The sequence below is a fragment of the Clupea harengus genome, chromosome 8 (genome assembly GCF_900700415.2).
Source record: "Clupea harengus chromosome 8, Ch_v2.0.2, whole genome shotgun sequence".
In the NCBI taxonomy this organism is placed as follows: Eukaryota; Metazoa; Chordata; class Actinopteri; order Clupeiformes; family Clupeidae; genus Clupea; species Clupea harengus.
Window position 1 is genome coordinate 12,155,769 of NC_045159.1, and position 17,582 is coordinate 12,173,350.

Consider the following 17,582-nt stretch of genomic DNA (forward strand, 5'->3'; position numbering starts at 1 on the left):
GATGTAGGAATTAATGCACTACAAGGTTACACGCTGTTTCCGACAGACAACTTTAATATTAAAACAAAGACGAGTCCAAGTGGAAGCAAATATGTAGAGGTGCACCTGCATGTCCCGCTAGACAGAGAAAAGGAAGATACATTAACTCTAACACTGACCGCACTCGATGGTGGTAATCCGCAGAAGTCAGACTCGCTGAAAATAACAATAATTGTGCTAGACACCAATGACAATGTACCTGTTTTTACGCAGCTTATCTACAAAGCTGAAGTAATGGAAAATGCTGCCCGTGGTACTCTAGTAACAGACATCAGTGCCACAGACGCAGATCAAGGATCTTATGGTGAAGTAACCTACCATTTCTCGCGAGTGTCAGAGGAAAAGAGTGAACCATTCGTAATAGATGAACGTACGGGTGCTATTGCCGTAGCAGGAGATATTGATTTTGAAAAGAAAAGACATTACGAATTAACCGTCCAAGCTAAGGATCAAGGCGGACACATGGATTCCACCAAAGTGATCATTGATGTAATTGACGTCAATGATAATGCACCAGTCATAGCCCTTACGTCATTTTCCAGCCCCATCTCAGAAGACTCCCCCAGTGGCACAACTGTAGCCATTATTAATGTCAAAGATGTCGACTCCGGCAATAATGGTAAAGTTGAGTGCTCCATAAACAAAAACATCCCGTTCATTATTCAGTCGTCGCTTAAAAACTATTACACGCTATTAACAGATGGGACGTTAGACCGTGAGAAGAACTCTGAATACAACATTACTGTCACCGCTGTAGACAAGGGAGAACCCCATCTCTATGTGAACAAAACAATCAATATCAAAGTGTCTGACATGAACGACAATGTACCTGTTTTTGAGCAGTCGTCATACTCTGCGAGCATTAGGGAAAACAATCCACCCGGAATGTCATTTTTCTCAGTTTCAGCGCATGATGATGATTGGAATCAGAATGCACGTATATCCTACTTCCTGATCGACTCTGAGTTCAGTGGAAATCCAATTTCATCGTATATATCTGTTAATGCAGACAGTGGGTCACTCCACGCTGTCCGTGCGTTTGATTATGAGCAAACTAAATCATTCGAAGTGCACATCAAAGCACAGGATGGTGGCTCCCCGCCTTTGACCAGTAATACAACAGTTAGAATAGCAATATTTGACGAAAATGACAACGCGCCACAGATCCTCTATCCAGTACAGTCCAGAGGCTCTGTGGTGGCTGAAATTGTGCCGCGTTCAGCAGATGTTGGATATCTGGTCACTAAAGTGGTGGCTGTTGATGTGGACTCTGGACAGAATGCCTGGCTGTCATATAAACTACAGAAAGCTGCAGACAGGGCGCTTTTTGAAGTGGGCGCACACAATGGAGAAATCAGAACTGTGCGCCAGGTGACTGATAAAGACGCTGTGAAACAGAAACTCACTGTTGTAGTGGAGGACAACGGACAGCCTTCTCGCTCAGCTACTGTCAGTGTGAATTTGGCAGTGGCGGACAGCTTTCCTGAAGTCCTTTCGGAATTCACTGACTTTACGCAGGACAAGGATTACAATGATAATCTGACTTTTTATTTAGTTTTAGCCTTAGCTGTGGTGTCCTTCCTCTTTATTTCTTGTTTAGTTATTATTATCTCAGTAAAGATCTACAGATGGAGGCAATCACGCATCCTTTATCAGTCAAATTTACCAGTTATTCCATATTATCCACAACATTACGCAGACACCGGAGGGCCAGGAACTCTAAAGCACGTGTACAATTACGAGGTGTGCATGACGACAGACTCAAGGAAGAGTGACATTAAGTATCTCAGACCAGTCAGTCAAAGTTTGCTCAGTGTTGATGGCGGTGGAACAGACACAATGACCCCTGCACAAAGGGATAACGCACCGAGTGAATATTCTACCTTGGTGAGTCTATCTTCCTTTTATTTTGTCCTTGCAAGTTTTTCCTATGATTTATACATACGTATTTGAGCTATAGGACGTGTGTTGCTATATGTATAGCTCAGTCGCAAAACATACAAATTCTCCACCTCATACGTTGCAGCATAACGTTTCAGCACTCTGGACAGCGGCTAGCCTGTTGATTCTCGTGTTGCTTTGCTTGCAAGGCGTCACGAGTTTTGGATGCAATTCTGTTGCATTTTGCAGAAACTCTTGGAGAGGTCTGATGAGGTTTCTTTTTGAGTTTTTTTTAACTTAAATTGTATACTGCTCTGGTGTACCATCACTTTAGTTTGATGTTCTGTAAGGGCGCTGCTGATCATCTTGTGGTCCCCCTTTTGTACAGTTACGTACGTGCCGTACTGTATCTCATGGTCGTGAACTTTCCAAGCTCAAATGTGTGTATTTATTTATAGTACATGTTTAGTTACATTGTTCAACTACCTGACTTTTCTTTTTACTCCATTCTACTTTTAAGCTGTAAAATAGAGATTTGATAGTAGTTGATATATTGGTCTTTTATTTGTTGATATATTGGATTTGGATGACAAAATATCAACAAATATCTAAGTCTACCCTGTTTGTCATACAGTGTTTCCGACTCTGAGGGCCGCTGTTGATCAACGAAAAACCATTCATTAGGAAGTATAGGACCTCCTCTTAACATGTCAGAGGAAAAGGAGGGAGGAGAGTGAAAGAGGAGATGAAAAAAAAGAGCTAGGAGCTTGCAAAACAACCCGACTTCAAACCCCGTCGTGTTTATATTTCACGATCCTTAACAATATCATATAATTTAGGATTGATCTACGTAATGTACCTTTTGACGGAATATTTGTATTGTACTGTATTGCTCTAGTTTAGTGTTAGGAAAAAAAAGACTGACAATGAGACTGGTTAAAGCAACACAACGAAGAGCAGAATGGATGATGGTGGCCTTGGCGATTGTCTGTGTAAGACCTCTCTTTGCACAAATGCGTTACTCCATTCCGGAGCAGATGAGGAAAGGTTCTCTCATAGGAAATATCGCGAATGATCTGGGCTTGGATGCAAAAAGGTTACGGCTAGGAAGGGCTCGTATCGTCAAAGGAGACAGTCTCCAGTACGCTGAGCTGAATTCAGACAAAGGGGTTTTGGTTGTCAGCGAGAGAATAGACCGTGAGGAGCTTTGTGGCGATACTACTCCATGCAGTTTCACCTTTGAAATTATCCTTGACAAGCCTATGGAATTACATCACGTCACGGTTGAAATATTGGATGTAAACGATCATGCTCCAACTTTTCAGAAAGATAAGATTAATCTGGATATCAGCGAATCAGCCACGTCAGGAGCGCGCTTTCTGCTGGGCAGCGCAGAGGACCTTGACGTCGGGGTAAACGCACTGCAAAATTATATTCTGACTGAAAACGAAAACTTTATTCTTAAACAGCATGCTCGTCCAGATGGAATAAAATATGCTGAAATGGTGTTACAGAAGCCATTAGACAGAGAGCAGCACCCACATCTCTCTCTAACTCTGACAGCTGTGGATGGAGGAGATCCTCCGAGGTCCGGCACTGTTAATATTAAAGTGACAGTACTAGATGTTAATGATAATGCACCTGTGTTTAACCAGTCTGTGTACACAGCAACAGTGGTCGAAAACGCCCAGAGGGGCACATACATAACCACAGTTAATGCAAGTGATGCAGACAGCGGTACAAATGGAGTGATTAATTACAGTTTCGCAAACCTTAAAGGCAATGTTGCTACCATTTTTGCAATAGATGGGGAAACAGGTGCGATATGTGTTGTAGGGGATCTCGACTACGAAAAGGTCAAGAAATATGAAATTGGTATAGAGGCCAAAGACCAAGGTGGTTTAGGGGATTCCAGCAAAGTGATAGTTGAGGTGATCGATGTAAATGACAATGCACCTACAATAAGTGTTATGTCTTTTTCATCACCTGTGTCAGAAGATGTATCCCTTGGCACATCCATAGCAATACTCAACGTCAAAGATATTGATTCAGGGGAGAATGGAAACGTTGACTTAAAAGTAGATCAAAGCATTGCTTTTAAATTAAAATCTTCCTTAAGGAATTATTATACATTAATTACTGATGCCCCATTAGATCGCGAACGTGTCTCAGAATACAATATCACAGTCACGGCCACGGATTCAGGCTCTCCTCCACTTTCCAGTCAAAAAACATTAACCCTTAAAGTGTCTGATGTTAACGACAACGCTCCCGAGTTTCCCCAGAGTACATACGAAGCTTATGTTTTAGAAAATAACTCTCCAGGTGTGTCCATCTTCACAGTTAGTGCTCGAGATAAAGACTGGAGCCAAAACGCACGGATATCCTATCTTCTAGATGAAACTGCATGGGGCGGCAGCCCAGTGTCTTCATATATTTCCATGAATGCGGAGAGTGGAGTCATACACGCAGTGCGGTCTTTCGACTACGAACAGATGAAAAAAATAAAAGTTTGTGTCAAAGCCCAGGACGGGGGGTCCCCTCCTCTCAGCAGTAACGTGACACTGGACATTATTATCCAAGATCAGAATGATAACGCGCCTCAGATACTCTACCCAGTACAAACAGGTGGCTCTGTGGTGGCGGAAATGGTGCCTCGTTCAGCAGATGTTGGCTATCTGGTCACCAAAGTGGTGGCTGTTGATGTGGATTCTGGACAGAATGCCTGGCTGTCATATAAACTGCAGAAAGCCACGGACAGGGCGCTGTTTGAAGTGGGCGCGCAGAATGGTGAAATCAGAACTGTGCGTCAGACTACTGACAAAGATGCTGCGAAGCAAAAACTTACCGTTGTAGTGGAGGACAACGGATTTCCCTCTCGCTCTGCTATAATCAATGTGAATGTTGTGGTAGCGGACAGCTTTCCTGAAGTGCTTTCGGAATTTACAGACTTTACGCGCGACAAGGATTACAATGATGACCTTACTTTTTATTTAATTCTGGCCTTGGCTGTAGTGTCCTTCCTCTTCATTTCATGTGTAGTTGCTATCATTTCAGTAAAAATCTACCGATGGAGGCAATCTCGCCTCCTCTGTCATTCCAATCTACCTGTCATCCCGTACTATCCACCGCACTACGCAGACGCAAGCAGAGCAGGGACTTTACAGCACGTCTACAATTATGAGGTGTGCATGACCACTGACTCTAGGAAGAGTGACCTGAAGTGTCTACGGCCTGTTAGTCAGAGTCTGGTTAGCATCGACGCGAGTGGCAGAGACACTTTGAGGCTTGCGCAGAAAACAGGGTTCCTAACTGAATCACCTGAAGAGGTAAGCCATACCCATGTCCTTGATTTCAGATGTCATTGATATCTTCAGAATCCTTTCGGTGTTTGACAACGTGTGTGTGTGCGTGTGTGTGTGTGTGTGTGTGTGTCAGAGAGAGAGAGAGCGAGAGAGAGAGAAAGAAGAGGGGAGAGAATGTGTGCATTAGGGGGGAGGTTACGCCTAGATTTGTCATTTCCTTGGCCTCCTGGTGACGCTGTTGACCTGTGAGTGTTTTGAACGTCCCACCCTCATCCGCTTTTCACAGGGAAAGAGTATATGTGATAGGGTAGAGATTTTTCCTGAGCTCACCGATGGTTCTGCCTCTGCTTTTCTGTGGATTTTTGTGGACGCGTGTGCTCTCTAAGACACAAAGGACTGCTATTTTCCGGAGGCTTTGTTTTCTGTTTGCGCTGAGGATGAACCGTAAAGGAATAACTACAACTAAATGGACGATGCTTTGGATAATGCTTTGTATCTTTTGTACTGACATTGTTTTCGGCCATGTCAGATATTCCATTCCAGAGGAGATGTCCAAAGGTTCGTTCGTGGGAAACATAGCACAGGATCTGGGGCTTGATGTTAAAAGGCTGAACAGTGGGAAGGCACGTATTTTTGAGGGACAAAACAGTAATTATGTCGATCTTATCAGAGATAAAGGATTATTAGTTGTGAAAGAAAGAATAGACAGAGAAGCTCTCTGTGGAGTGACATCGCCTTGCTCCATACATTTTGAAATTGTTTTAGATAATCCCATCGAATTTCACCCCGTGACAATAGAAATATTGGACGTCAATGACAATGCACCCGTGTTTCCTAAGGATGATATCGAACTGGATATCAGCGAATCCGCCCTGCCTGGCGCACGGTTTGTTTTGCCCAATGCTGTGGACCCTGATGCGGGTGTTAACACACTGCAGACGTACGCATTGAAACATAATAGCCATTTTGTATTAAAAACGGATACGCAAAAGCCTGGTTCAAAATCAGTGGCAATGTTCATTCAGACCCCTTTGGACAGAGAGAAATCGGAAAAAATCTCATTAATTTTGACAGCTCTTGATGGTGGAAATCCTCAATTGACGGGTACAGCAAAAATACATATAAATGTCCTCGATACAAATGACAATCCCCCAGTTTTTACACAAGAGACATACAGAGTTTCAGTTTCTGAAAATACTGAAAAGGGAACATTTCTTATCGGGGTTAGTGCTGTTGATGCCGATAAGGGCTCAAATGCCCACATCTTTTATTCTATTACAAAAAATAGTGATGAACTGGATTTGTTTCAGATCAATGAATTATCCGGGGATATCAGCTTGTCAGGCGAACTTGATTATGAAAAGTCGAACAATTATGAAATAAATATCCTGGCTACAGATGGTGGTGGTTTAACAGAGGGTGCCAAGTTAATCGTTGATATAACAGACGTAAATGACAATGCCCCAGTGGTTGCAGTTATGTCGTCTTCCAAATTTGTTGCAGAAGACGCTATGCCAAATACAGTGGTAGCAGTGGTCAAAGTGCAGGACATTGATTCATTAAACAACGGTGAAGTTCAATGTAATATTAATGATGGCATACCATTTAAGATAACAGCCTCATCAAATAACATCTATACCTTGCAGACAGATGCCCCACTCGATCGTGAAAAAGATGCAAACTACAAAATCACTATAACGGCTTGTGACAAAGGGATGCAATCTTTGTGCAACAATTTAACATTATCTGTAAACGTGTCAGATATTAATGATAACCCTCCACAATTTGAAAGAGATTCATACTCGGCTTATGTGACTGAAAACAACAGTCCAGGGGATTCTGTGTTGATGGTGAAAGCCAGTGACCCAGACTGGAACCAGAATGCCCGTGTTACATATTCATTAGAAGAGACTTACTTGGGTGGTGTCACTGTTTCATCGTATGTATCTATTAACGTGGACAGTGGTGTTATATATGCTGTGCGTTCATTTGATTATGAACAAATGAAGGATTTCCACTTTCTTGTAAAGGCTCTAGATGGAGGTTCTCCACCTCTGAGCAGCAATGTGTCTGTAAAAATAATTATTCAAGATCAGAACGATAACACACCACAAGTGCTCTATCCAGTACAGACCAGTGGTTCTGTGGTGGCTGAACTGGTGCCTCGCTCGGCAGATATTGGTTATCTGGTCTCCAAAGTAGTGGCTGTTGATGTGGACTCTGGACAGAATGCCTGGCTCTCATATAAACTACAAAAAACAGCAGACAGGGCGCTGTTTGAAGTAGGTGCTCAGAATGGAGAAATCAGAACTGTGCGCCAGGTGACTGATAAAGATGATGTGAAACAGAAACTCACTGTTGTAGTGGAGGACAATGGACAGCCCTCTCGCTCAGCTACAGTCACTGTGAACGTGGCTGTGGCAGACAGCTTTCCTGAGGTACTCTCAGAATTCACTGACTTTACGCGCGACAAGGAATACAATGATGATCTGACTTTTTATTTGGTTTTGGCATTGGCAGTAGTGTCCTTCCTCTTCGTTTCGTGTTTAGTTGCCATAATCTCAGTAAAGATCTACAGATGGAGGCACTCTCGCAACTTTTATCAGTCTAATCTTCCAGTCATCCCATACTGTCCACCTCATTACACAGACCCTGGAGGAACAGGAACTCTGCGACAGGTGTACAATTATGAGGTTTGCATGACAACAGACTCCAGGAAGAGTGATTCAACTTTTGTCAGACCCAGCAGTCAGAATGTGTTAATCATGGATCCAGTCTCTACAGAAACAATGCAACGAATGCAGAGAAAAGAGATGCTGATGGAATGTGATTCTCCCGAGGTAGGTTAGCTCATTTAATTAGTTTGCTTAGTTGTTAATATCAGTTTACATAATATGGACTCCTCTTTCTATGCTTACCCAATCATTTTACAAGTTTATCTTCAACGCACATGTCTACATTCGGTTCCGTGATTAAATAATCAGTCGAAATATCAGTGGGTTGTGGCGGTTACTTAATAATTTCAGCACCACTGCAGATAGACAGCGGCGCTTGTAAAAGACAGACTGCTGTTCTTCCTTTTTGGTTCCTATACTGGGAAAAGAAGCTGATACTCGTAGATAGTTTGTTTAATTTGGTTGAGCTACACTGAAGCATCACTGGTTGAATCATTTTAAGTTAAATATGAATCACCACTCTCATAACCGCTATCCCATAATAATAATTCAGTTTGTTACTTTAAGTGTAAATGCACACAGATGCTCTTCTTTCAGTGGTCTGTTAGAGCCGCTGTTGGATAAGGGAATGAATCTTGCTGAGAATAAGGTACCTCCCATTTTACCAGGGCATACTGACATCGATAGCATAATAAAAAAAACCTACTGTGGGCGTAAGGCGACTGCATTGTTTTGGCAAGCTGAGTGACCTACGCGTTTTTTGTCGTTTAAAATTGAGGAAATGCTCTATGAGCTCTGGTTGTGAACATTGCTTTGGTCTTTTTTTTCGTTTGGATATGCAAAATGGCCTCCGGGACTATGTGGCGTTGTCTTAAGAGCAAAAGCTTTCGTCTTTTCTCACTTCTCATGTTTTCATATGTCTGCAACGTGACTGGGCAAGTACGGTATTCTGTTCCAGAGGAGACAAGCAAAGGTTTTGTCATTGGTAACATCGCAGAGGATTTAGGGATCGACTTAAAACGGTTACGGGGCGGTCGAGCTCGTATCGTAGTGGGGGACAACAGTGGTTATGTTGAGCTGAACACAGACAAAGGGACACTGGCGGTGAGTAAGAGGACAGACCGGGAGCTTCTGTGCAAACATATATCTCCCTGCAGTTTCACCTTAGAGATAATATTAGAGAATCCAATTGAGTTATATGAAGTAACTACAGAAATAGTCGATATAAATGACCATTCACCATCGTTTACCAAAGAGGAAATTAATATTGAAATTACAGAAAATGCTCTCCAAGGAGCCCGCTTCATCTTAGACAGCGCATATGACCCTGATGTTGGAGTAAATACTATACAGACCTATACATTAAAACCAACGGATAATTTTGTACTGAAACATGATGTACACTCAGACGACAATTCCAACATTGAAATGATGTTGCAAGTTCCTCTAGATCGGGAGAAGAAAGAGAATTTCTCCCTACTTTTAACAGCAATGGACGGTGGCAATCCACCGAAGTCTGGAGTCATGAAAATAAACATAGTAGTATTAGATATTAATGATAACGCTCCGGTTTTTGCTAAGAAACGTTATAAAGCTTCAGTGCCAGAAAATGCATCTAAAGGAACTTTTATTGTAAAAGTAAGCGCTTCGGATGCAGATAAAGGTGTTAATGGGGAAGTGATGTACACTTTGCGAGATGGAGCTGAAAGTGCGAGTGAGCTGTTCAAGATTGACGAAAGGTCAGGCGATATAGTGTTAAGGGGAAATATAGACTTCGAAACTGCTAAAAAACACGAGTTGAAAATCGAAGCCAGGGATCATGGTGGCCTTACGGACTCCTGCGTCGTAATAATTGAAGTAAGTGACGTGAACGATAACTTCCCTGTCATATCGTTGACATCATTCACTAATTCAGTTCCCGAAGACGCTCCTGTCGGCACAACAGTCGCTGTGATTAATATAAAGGACTTAGATTCTGGTGTAAATGGTCAGGTGAGCTGTTCTATCGGCAAAAACATCCCATTTGTCATTAAATCGTCACTGAGGAACTACTACACGTTATTGACAGATGAGAGTTTAGATAGAGAAATTCACACCGAATTCAACGTTACAATTACGGCAAAAGACGAGGGGTCACCGCCTCTTTCCACAACAAAAACGATTAACTTACGAGTCTCTGATGTCAATGACAACGCGCCTATGTTTGAACAGGCTACATACACAGCCGCTGTATTTGAAAATAACTCACCCGGTGTGTCTTTATTTTCTGTAAGAGCCACTGATGCCGACTGCTGTCAGAATTCGCGTGTCTCCTACCTGCTGGAGGAGACTCGAATAAATGGAGCACCGGCGTCATCTTTAGTCTCCATCAATGCTGAGACTGGAGTCATTTACGCAGCGCGTTCTTTCGATTATGAGCAGCTTCGGGAATTTAAAATCAGTGTCAGAGCTCAGGATGGTGGCTCGCCCCCACTAACTGGAAATGCCACCGTCCAGCTCGTAATACAAGACCAGAATGATAACGCACCTCAGGTTCTTTACCCAGTACAAACAGGTGGTTCTGTGGTGGCTGAAATGGTGCCTCGCTCAGTGGATATTGGATATCTGGTCACCAAAGTGGTGGCTGTTGATGTGGACTCTGGACAGAATGCCTGGCTGTCATATAAACTGCAGAAAGCCATGGACAGGGCGCTGTTTGAAGTGGGCGCTCAGAATGGGGAAATCAGAACTGTGCGCCAGACTACTGACAAAGATGCTGTGAAGCAAAAACTTACTGTTGTAGTGGAGGACAACGGACTGCCCTCTCGCTCTGCTATAATCAATGTGAATGTTGTGGTAGCGGACAGCTTTCCTGAAGTGCTTTCGGAATTTACAGACTTTACGCGCGACAAGGATAACAATGATGACCTTACTTTTTATTTAATTCTGGCCTTGGCTGTAGTATCCTTCCTCTTCATTTCATGTGTAGTTGCTATCATTTCAGTAAAAATCTACCGATGGAGACAATGTCGCCTCCTCTGTCATTCCAATCTGCCAGTCATCCCATACTATCCACCGCATTATGGCGACACTACAGGCACTGGAACTCTACAGCGCGTGTACAATTATGAGGTGTGTATGACGACAGATTCTAGAAAAAGTGACCTGAAGTACATCAGACCTGGTAGTCAAAGCATCATTAGCCTTGACACTGGAGGAACACTGACTCTACCACTTCCACCGAGAGATAAAGCAACATTTGGCACAGATGATAACCAGGTGAGCTCTTTAAGGAATACATATAAATAAGACCATTGTGTGAAAATGTTTTCTTGGCTGAAGTTAGATGTTAGTCTGCTCTTTGCGCAGTTAAACATTTAATAGAACGATGTTTGACCCAGATGCTAATTAAGTGAGTTTTCTTCAAATGTAGGGGCGAGCAGGGCATGTTGTCACACTTTTCAGTTTTTCTCACAGTGATACGATACACCATAATGGCGAAAAGTTGTACCAAATGAAAGATCTTGGGCACAAGATCGTATTCATTGTATTGTCATGTAATATTTCAGTGCAAAATTATTTTGCATTACTTTGAGTGTGTGCACTTTTGCCCATAAGTGGAAAAATTGTCACATCGGATTATTAGGCTAAATAGAACACATAATGAATTGTGAACGTAGATTTATTTGTTTATCCGAAACTGAACTCAACACCTGAAGCGAATATAAAAGTAACTAACCATTTCTAAAACTAAAAATATGCCAAATCATGCCATCAGTAAAAAAAAAAGTAAAAGATGAAATCTAGGGACAGCATAGAAATGCAAGTACAGTGAATTCTAATGGCATGATACATGCTATTCCTTTGTGTTCTGAGTACATTATAGTCTTCCATTGGGAATTTAGTAGTATGCCATAGCTATCTGTAAACTTAAACGATGTGAAAATATCTCCTGACCCTGACTAATTAATGGCACCTTATTTTTTACATTTTACATTTAGTCATTTAGCCTGGGTTACTCTTCAAGCACATTTGTACTTGATAGTGGCGTCTACATTACTTGTGTGCTACTGTTGCGCTTTGTTTCTATGGTCTGTGAGGGCCGCTGTTGGCTCGGAGAATGCTATTTTGGATTGGAAATGAAAGCGCCTCCTCTCAGATGACGTCTGCATGCAAACACTCCATCTTTCTAAGTGCTCCTGTATGTGATGACTCGAGAGGAAGAAAATCCTTTCTGGATTTCATACTTGGTTACTGTTCGTCTGTACTACAGTGGATATAACTTTGCTACTATTCTTAGATTATGCGCTTTGTTTTCATTTAATCTGCTCCATGGATGGACGACAGGATGGCGTTGAATAATGTACGCGGCGGTGGAAGCTGGAAACAGATCATTTCATTATTGGTACTGTTGTATGTCTCTGCTGTTACCGGACAAGTGCGATATTCTATTCCAGAGGAAATGAGTAAAGGCTCTGTCGTTGGAAACATTGCGGAGGACTTGGGCATCGACTTGAAGCGGCTTCGCAGCGGCCGAGCTCGGATAGTAGCTGGGGACAACAGCCCTTATGTTGAGCTGAACACAGACAAAGGGACGCTGGTGGTGAGTGAGAGGATAGACAGGGAGCTCCTTTGTAAACAGATTTCTCCCTGTAGTTTCAACTTCGAAATGATATTAGAGAACCCTATTCAGTTGTATGAAGTAACTATAGAAATTTTAGATGTTAACGACCATTCTCCGACATTCCCAAGAGAGGAAATTAGCATTGAAATGAGTGAAAGCGCTCTCCCAGGAGCACGTTTCTTATTAGACAGGGCATACGATCCTGATGTCGGAGTAAATACTATACAGGGCTATACCCTAAAACCTGGGGATCATTTCATTTTAAAACACGAAAACCGGCCAAACCGAAATAAATTCATTGAAATGATTCTACAGTCTCCTGTCGATCGTGAGAATAAGGAGGAACTCTCGCTCATTTTAACAGCGAGTGATGGTGGCCAACCCCCGAAAACAGGACAGATGAGGATAAAAATTAAAGTTCTAGATGTAAACGATAATACCCCACGCTTCTCGAAAGAGATCTATAAAGCCTCTATCCCCGAGAATTCACCAGTGGGCAATCTAGTCACAACTGTAAGTGCGTCAGATGCAGATCAAGGCGTCAACGGAGAGGTCTTATACGCACTGAGGCAAGTGGACGACAGTGAAACTGGCCTGTTTACGATTGATGAAAACTCAGGGGAAATCACAGTTTCAGGAGTTATAGATTTTGAGAAAACGAAAAAGTTTGAATTGAATATTGAAGCCAAAGATCACGGTGGCCTTACAGACTCATGTGTTGTCATAATTGATGTCATAGACGTGAATGATAACACCCCTGTGATTTCACTGACATCTTTCACGAACCCAGTCCCTGAAAACGCTCCCGTTGGAACAACAGTGGCGGTAATTAACGTGAAAGACTTAGATTCAGGAGTAAATGGTCAGGTCAGTTGCACTATAAGTAAAGCCATCCCATTTGTCATAAAATCGTCTCTCAGGAATTACTTTACGTTATTGACAGATGAGAGTTTAGACAGAGAAATCAATCCTGGATATAACATTACAATTACGGCAACAGACGAGGGATTACCGCCTCTTTCTACTACAAAGACAATTCATCTAAAGATCTCTGATGTCAATGACAACAGGCCCATCTTTGAAAGTGTTTTCTATACTGCTAGTGTCGACGAAAATATCTCACCAGGCGTCTCTATATATACAGTCAGGGCAGGAGACGCAGACTGCTGCCAAAACTCACGTGTGTCATATTTACTAGAAGAGACTCAGACAAATGGAGCACCGGCGTCATCTTTAGTCTCCATCAATGCTGAGACAGGAGTCATTTACGCAGTGCGTTCTTTCGATTATGAACAGCTTCGGGAATTTAAGATCAATGTCAGAGCTCAGGATGGTGGCTCACCCCCATTAAGCGGAAATACCACTGTCCAGATCACAATACAAGACCAGAATGATAACGCGCCTCAAGTGCTCTATCCAGTACAGACAAGTGGCTCTGTCGTGGCTGAAATTGTGCCTCGTTCAGCCGATGTGGGCTATCTGGTCACCAAAGTAGTGGCTGTTGATGTGGACTCTGGACAGAATGCCTGGCTCTCATATAAACTACAGAAAGCCCCAGACAGAGCGCTGTTTGAAGTGGGCGTTCACAATGGAGAAATCAGAACTGTGCGCCAGGTGACTGATAAAGATGCTGTGAAACAGAAACTCGCTGTTGTAGTGGAGGACAACGGACAGCCCTCTCGCTCAGCTATAGTCAATGTGAACGTAGCAGTGGCGGACAGCTTCCCTGAAATGCTCTCAGAATTCACTGACTTTACGCACGACAAGGATTACAATGATAACATGACTTTTTATTTAGTCTTGGCACTGGCTGTAGTGTCTTTCCTCTTCATTGCATGTTTAGTTACCATAATCTCAGTCAAGATATACAGGTGGAGACACTCTCGGACTTTATATCATTCCAATCTGCCAGTTATCCCATACTATCCACCTCAATACACAGACCCTGGGGGGACAGGAACTCTAAAACACGTCTACAACTATGAGGTGTGCATGACGACAGATTCAAGGAAGAGTGACGCAACGTTCGCCAGACCTAATAGTCAGAGCGTTTTAGTAATGGACCCAGTTTCAACACACACAATGCAAAGAATGCGGAACAAAGAAATGTTAATGGATGATTTCGATTCTCCAGATCAGGTGAGCAGTAAACTCTTGAACTGCATGTGGTTTAGCTTGTGTAAAACCTCTGTTGAGTTTTGTTCTGATCCCACCCAGATTACATGTTTTATCGTGAAGTAATATTTAAGATATATCAGGCGAGTTATTTAACGCGTTTGCCTTCATATTTCATTTGCCAAAATACTGCAAAACATCACAATGAAGCCTTGTATTTCAAGCATTCGTCTCTGAGTGCCGCTGTTGGTTAATTATGGGAAACACTGCCATCAAAAACACCTCCCATATTGGTCTGATTCTATGCCTCGCCAGTGTCAGAAATTGTGTCGTAGCAGGGCGGTTATACTATAGTGACTGGAAGTCCTCTTTGGAAAAAAGTATCTTTCCATCAACTTATTTTAGGTATTACATGTGGATTTAAGATCATTTCAGGGCACACGTGTGGGATTGTGTATTCGTCGTTTTGATGTTTGGATTGCAGACGCCTGAAAATGTTCGCCTGCAACAGTGGATTTAAAGCCTCACTCTTCCTTATGCTGGTTTTTACCGTTAACATAATCAGTGGACAAGTACGGTATTCTGTTCCAGAAGAGATGTCTACTGGCTCTGTAGTGGGTAACGTCGCAGACGACTTGGGCATAGATTTGAACCGGCTTCGAAGAGGAAAAGCTCGTATCGTAGCCGGAGACAACAGCCCTTATGTCGAACTGAACACAGACAAAGGGACACTGGCGGTGAGTGAGAGGATAGATCGGGAGCTCCTCTGTAAACAGATTTCTCCCTGCAGCTTCAGTTTTGAGATTATTTTAGAAAATCCTATACAACTTTATGAGGTGACCATAGCAATTATAGATGTAAATGATCACACTCCTTCATTTCCTAAAGATGAAATCAGTATTGAAATAAGAGAAAATGCTGTACCTGGAGCGCGTTTCTTGCTGGATAGCGCTTTTGATCCCGATGTTGGAGTCAATGCAATACAAAACTACAGTCTGAAACCGACAGATAATTTTATCTTGAAACACGAAATCCGCCCTGGTGGTAATAAATACATTGAAATGATGCTACAAAGGCCTGTAGACAGGGAAGAAAAAGAAGAAATATCTCTTGTGTTAACAGCCACTGATGGTGGCAATCCTCCGAAATCTGGCCTAATGAGAATCAGAGTTGTTGTTCAAGACGTTAATGATAATGCTCCAATTTTCACCAAGAAACTATACCGAGCATCCGTCGTAGAAAACGCATCTAAAGGAAGTTCAGTGACTTCAGTAAGTGCCTCTGATTCAGATAAAGGAGTAAATGCAGAGGTAATGTATGCGTTTAGGCATGCATCAGCGAGACCTTACCTTTTAAAATCGATGCAAAGTCAGGTAAAATATTTTTTATCAGGTGATATTGACTTCGAAAGCACAGGAAAATATGAAATGTATATAGAAGCCACGGACCACGGAGGATTTACTGACTCTTGTCTGGTGATCATTGACATAATTGATGTGAATGACAACTATCCAGTCGTATCACTGACGTCATTTACCAACCCCCTGTCCGAAGACGCTCCCTTGGGTACAACAGTAGCAGTCATTAATGTTAAAGATTTGGATTCAGGGGTAAATGGCCAGGTAAGCTGTGCTATAAGTAAACATATACCTTTTACGATTAAATCATCTATTAAAAACTATTATACGTTATTAACAGATGGCCATTTAGATAGAGATATGTTGTCGCAATATAACATCACAATTTATGCAACTGATGAGGGATCGCCACCTCTTGCTAGTAACAAGACACTCAATTTACGTATATCGGATATCAATGACAATCGACCTGTGTTTGATAAGGCCTTGTATTCAGCAAATATAGTAGAAAATAATTCTCCTGGAGTATCTGTTTTTACAGTCAGGGCCACAGACGCAGACTGCTGCCAAAACTCGCGTGTGTCATATTTGCTTGAAGAGGCAAAGATAAACGGAGCACCGGCGTCATCTTTAGTCTCCATCAATGCTGAGACGGGAGTCATTTATGCAGTGCGTTCCTTCGATTATGAGCAGCTTCGGGAATTTCGAATAAACTTTAGAGCTCAGGATCACCACCTCTATCTGGCAATGCCACCGTCTAGATTCTGATACAAGACCAAAATGACAACACGCCTCAGATTTTGTACCCAGTACAGACAGGTGGCTCTGCGTTAGCTGAAATGGTACCTCGCTCAGCAGATGTTGGCTATCTGGTCACTAAAGTGGTGGCTGTTGATGTGGACTCTGGACAGAATGCCTGGCTCTCATATAAACTACAGAAATCTACAGACAGAGCGCTGTTTGAAGTGGGCGCACAGAATGGTGAAATCAGAACTGTGCGGCAGGTGACTGATAAAGATGCTGTGAAACAAAAACTCGCTGTTGTAGTGGAGGACAATGGCCAGCCCTCTCGCTCAGCTACAATCAATGTGAACGTGGCAGTGGCGGACAGCTTTCCTGAAGTGCTCTCGGAATTCACAGACTTTACGCACGACAAAAATTACAATGATAACTTGACTTTTTACTTAGTCTTGGCCTTGGCTGTAGTATCCTTCCTCTTAATTTCTTGTTTAGTTGTTATAATGTCAGTGAAGATCTACAGGTGCAGGAAATCACGCGTCCTCTATCAGTCAAATCTGCCAATCATCCCATACTACCCACCGCATTATGGAGACAGTACAGGCACTGGAACTCTACAGCGCGTGTACAATTATGAGGTGTGTATGACGACAGATTCTAGAAAAAGTGACCTGAAGTACATCAGACCTGGTAGTCAAAGCATCATTAGCCTTGACACTGGAGGAACACTGACTCTACCACTTCCACCGAGAGACAAAGCAACATTTGACACATATGATAACCAGGTGAGATCTCTTAAAGATATATGTAAGATTGTTCTCTGTGATGTTTTCTTGGCTCAAAATTACAGATTGTAGTCTGTACTTCA

The 17,582-nt window shown here is 42.5% G+C and overlaps 2 protein-coding genes and 1 pseudogene across 20 annotated transcripts in view; all 3 read left to right on the top strand.

Annotated features, from left to right (window-relative positions):
* LOC105905983 (protocadherin beta-16-like) overlaps positions 1–17,582 on the top strand; it is a 218,609-nt gene that overhangs the window by 129,239 nt on the left and 71,788 nt on the right. For 2 of the 19 annotated variants that reach the window (XM_031571846.2, XM_031571867.2), the window contains exon 1: positions 11,723–14,642. The exons of 14 other annotated variants lie outside the window; for them this stretch is intronic. In XM_031571846.2, the coding sequence (XP_031427706.1) occupies positions 12,216–14,642 (2,427 nt within the window). In that variant the 5' untranslated portion in view covers positions 11,723–12,215. 3 more of the 19 variants (XM_042708468.1, XM_031571877.2, XM_031571894.1) reach the window with 3 other exon arrangements.
* On the top strand, positions 8,072–11,629 carry LOC105902395 (protocadherin gamma-A11-like). The gene has a single exon (XM_031571908.2). It carries the CDS (start codon positions 8,744–8,746, stop codon positions 11,186–11,188), a length of 2,445 nt encoding a protein of 814 aa, XP_031427768.1. The 5' UTR covers positions 8,072–8,743; the 3' UTR covers positions 11,189–11,629.
* LOC116221473 lies at positions 14,673–17,571 on the top strand (annotated as a pseudogene).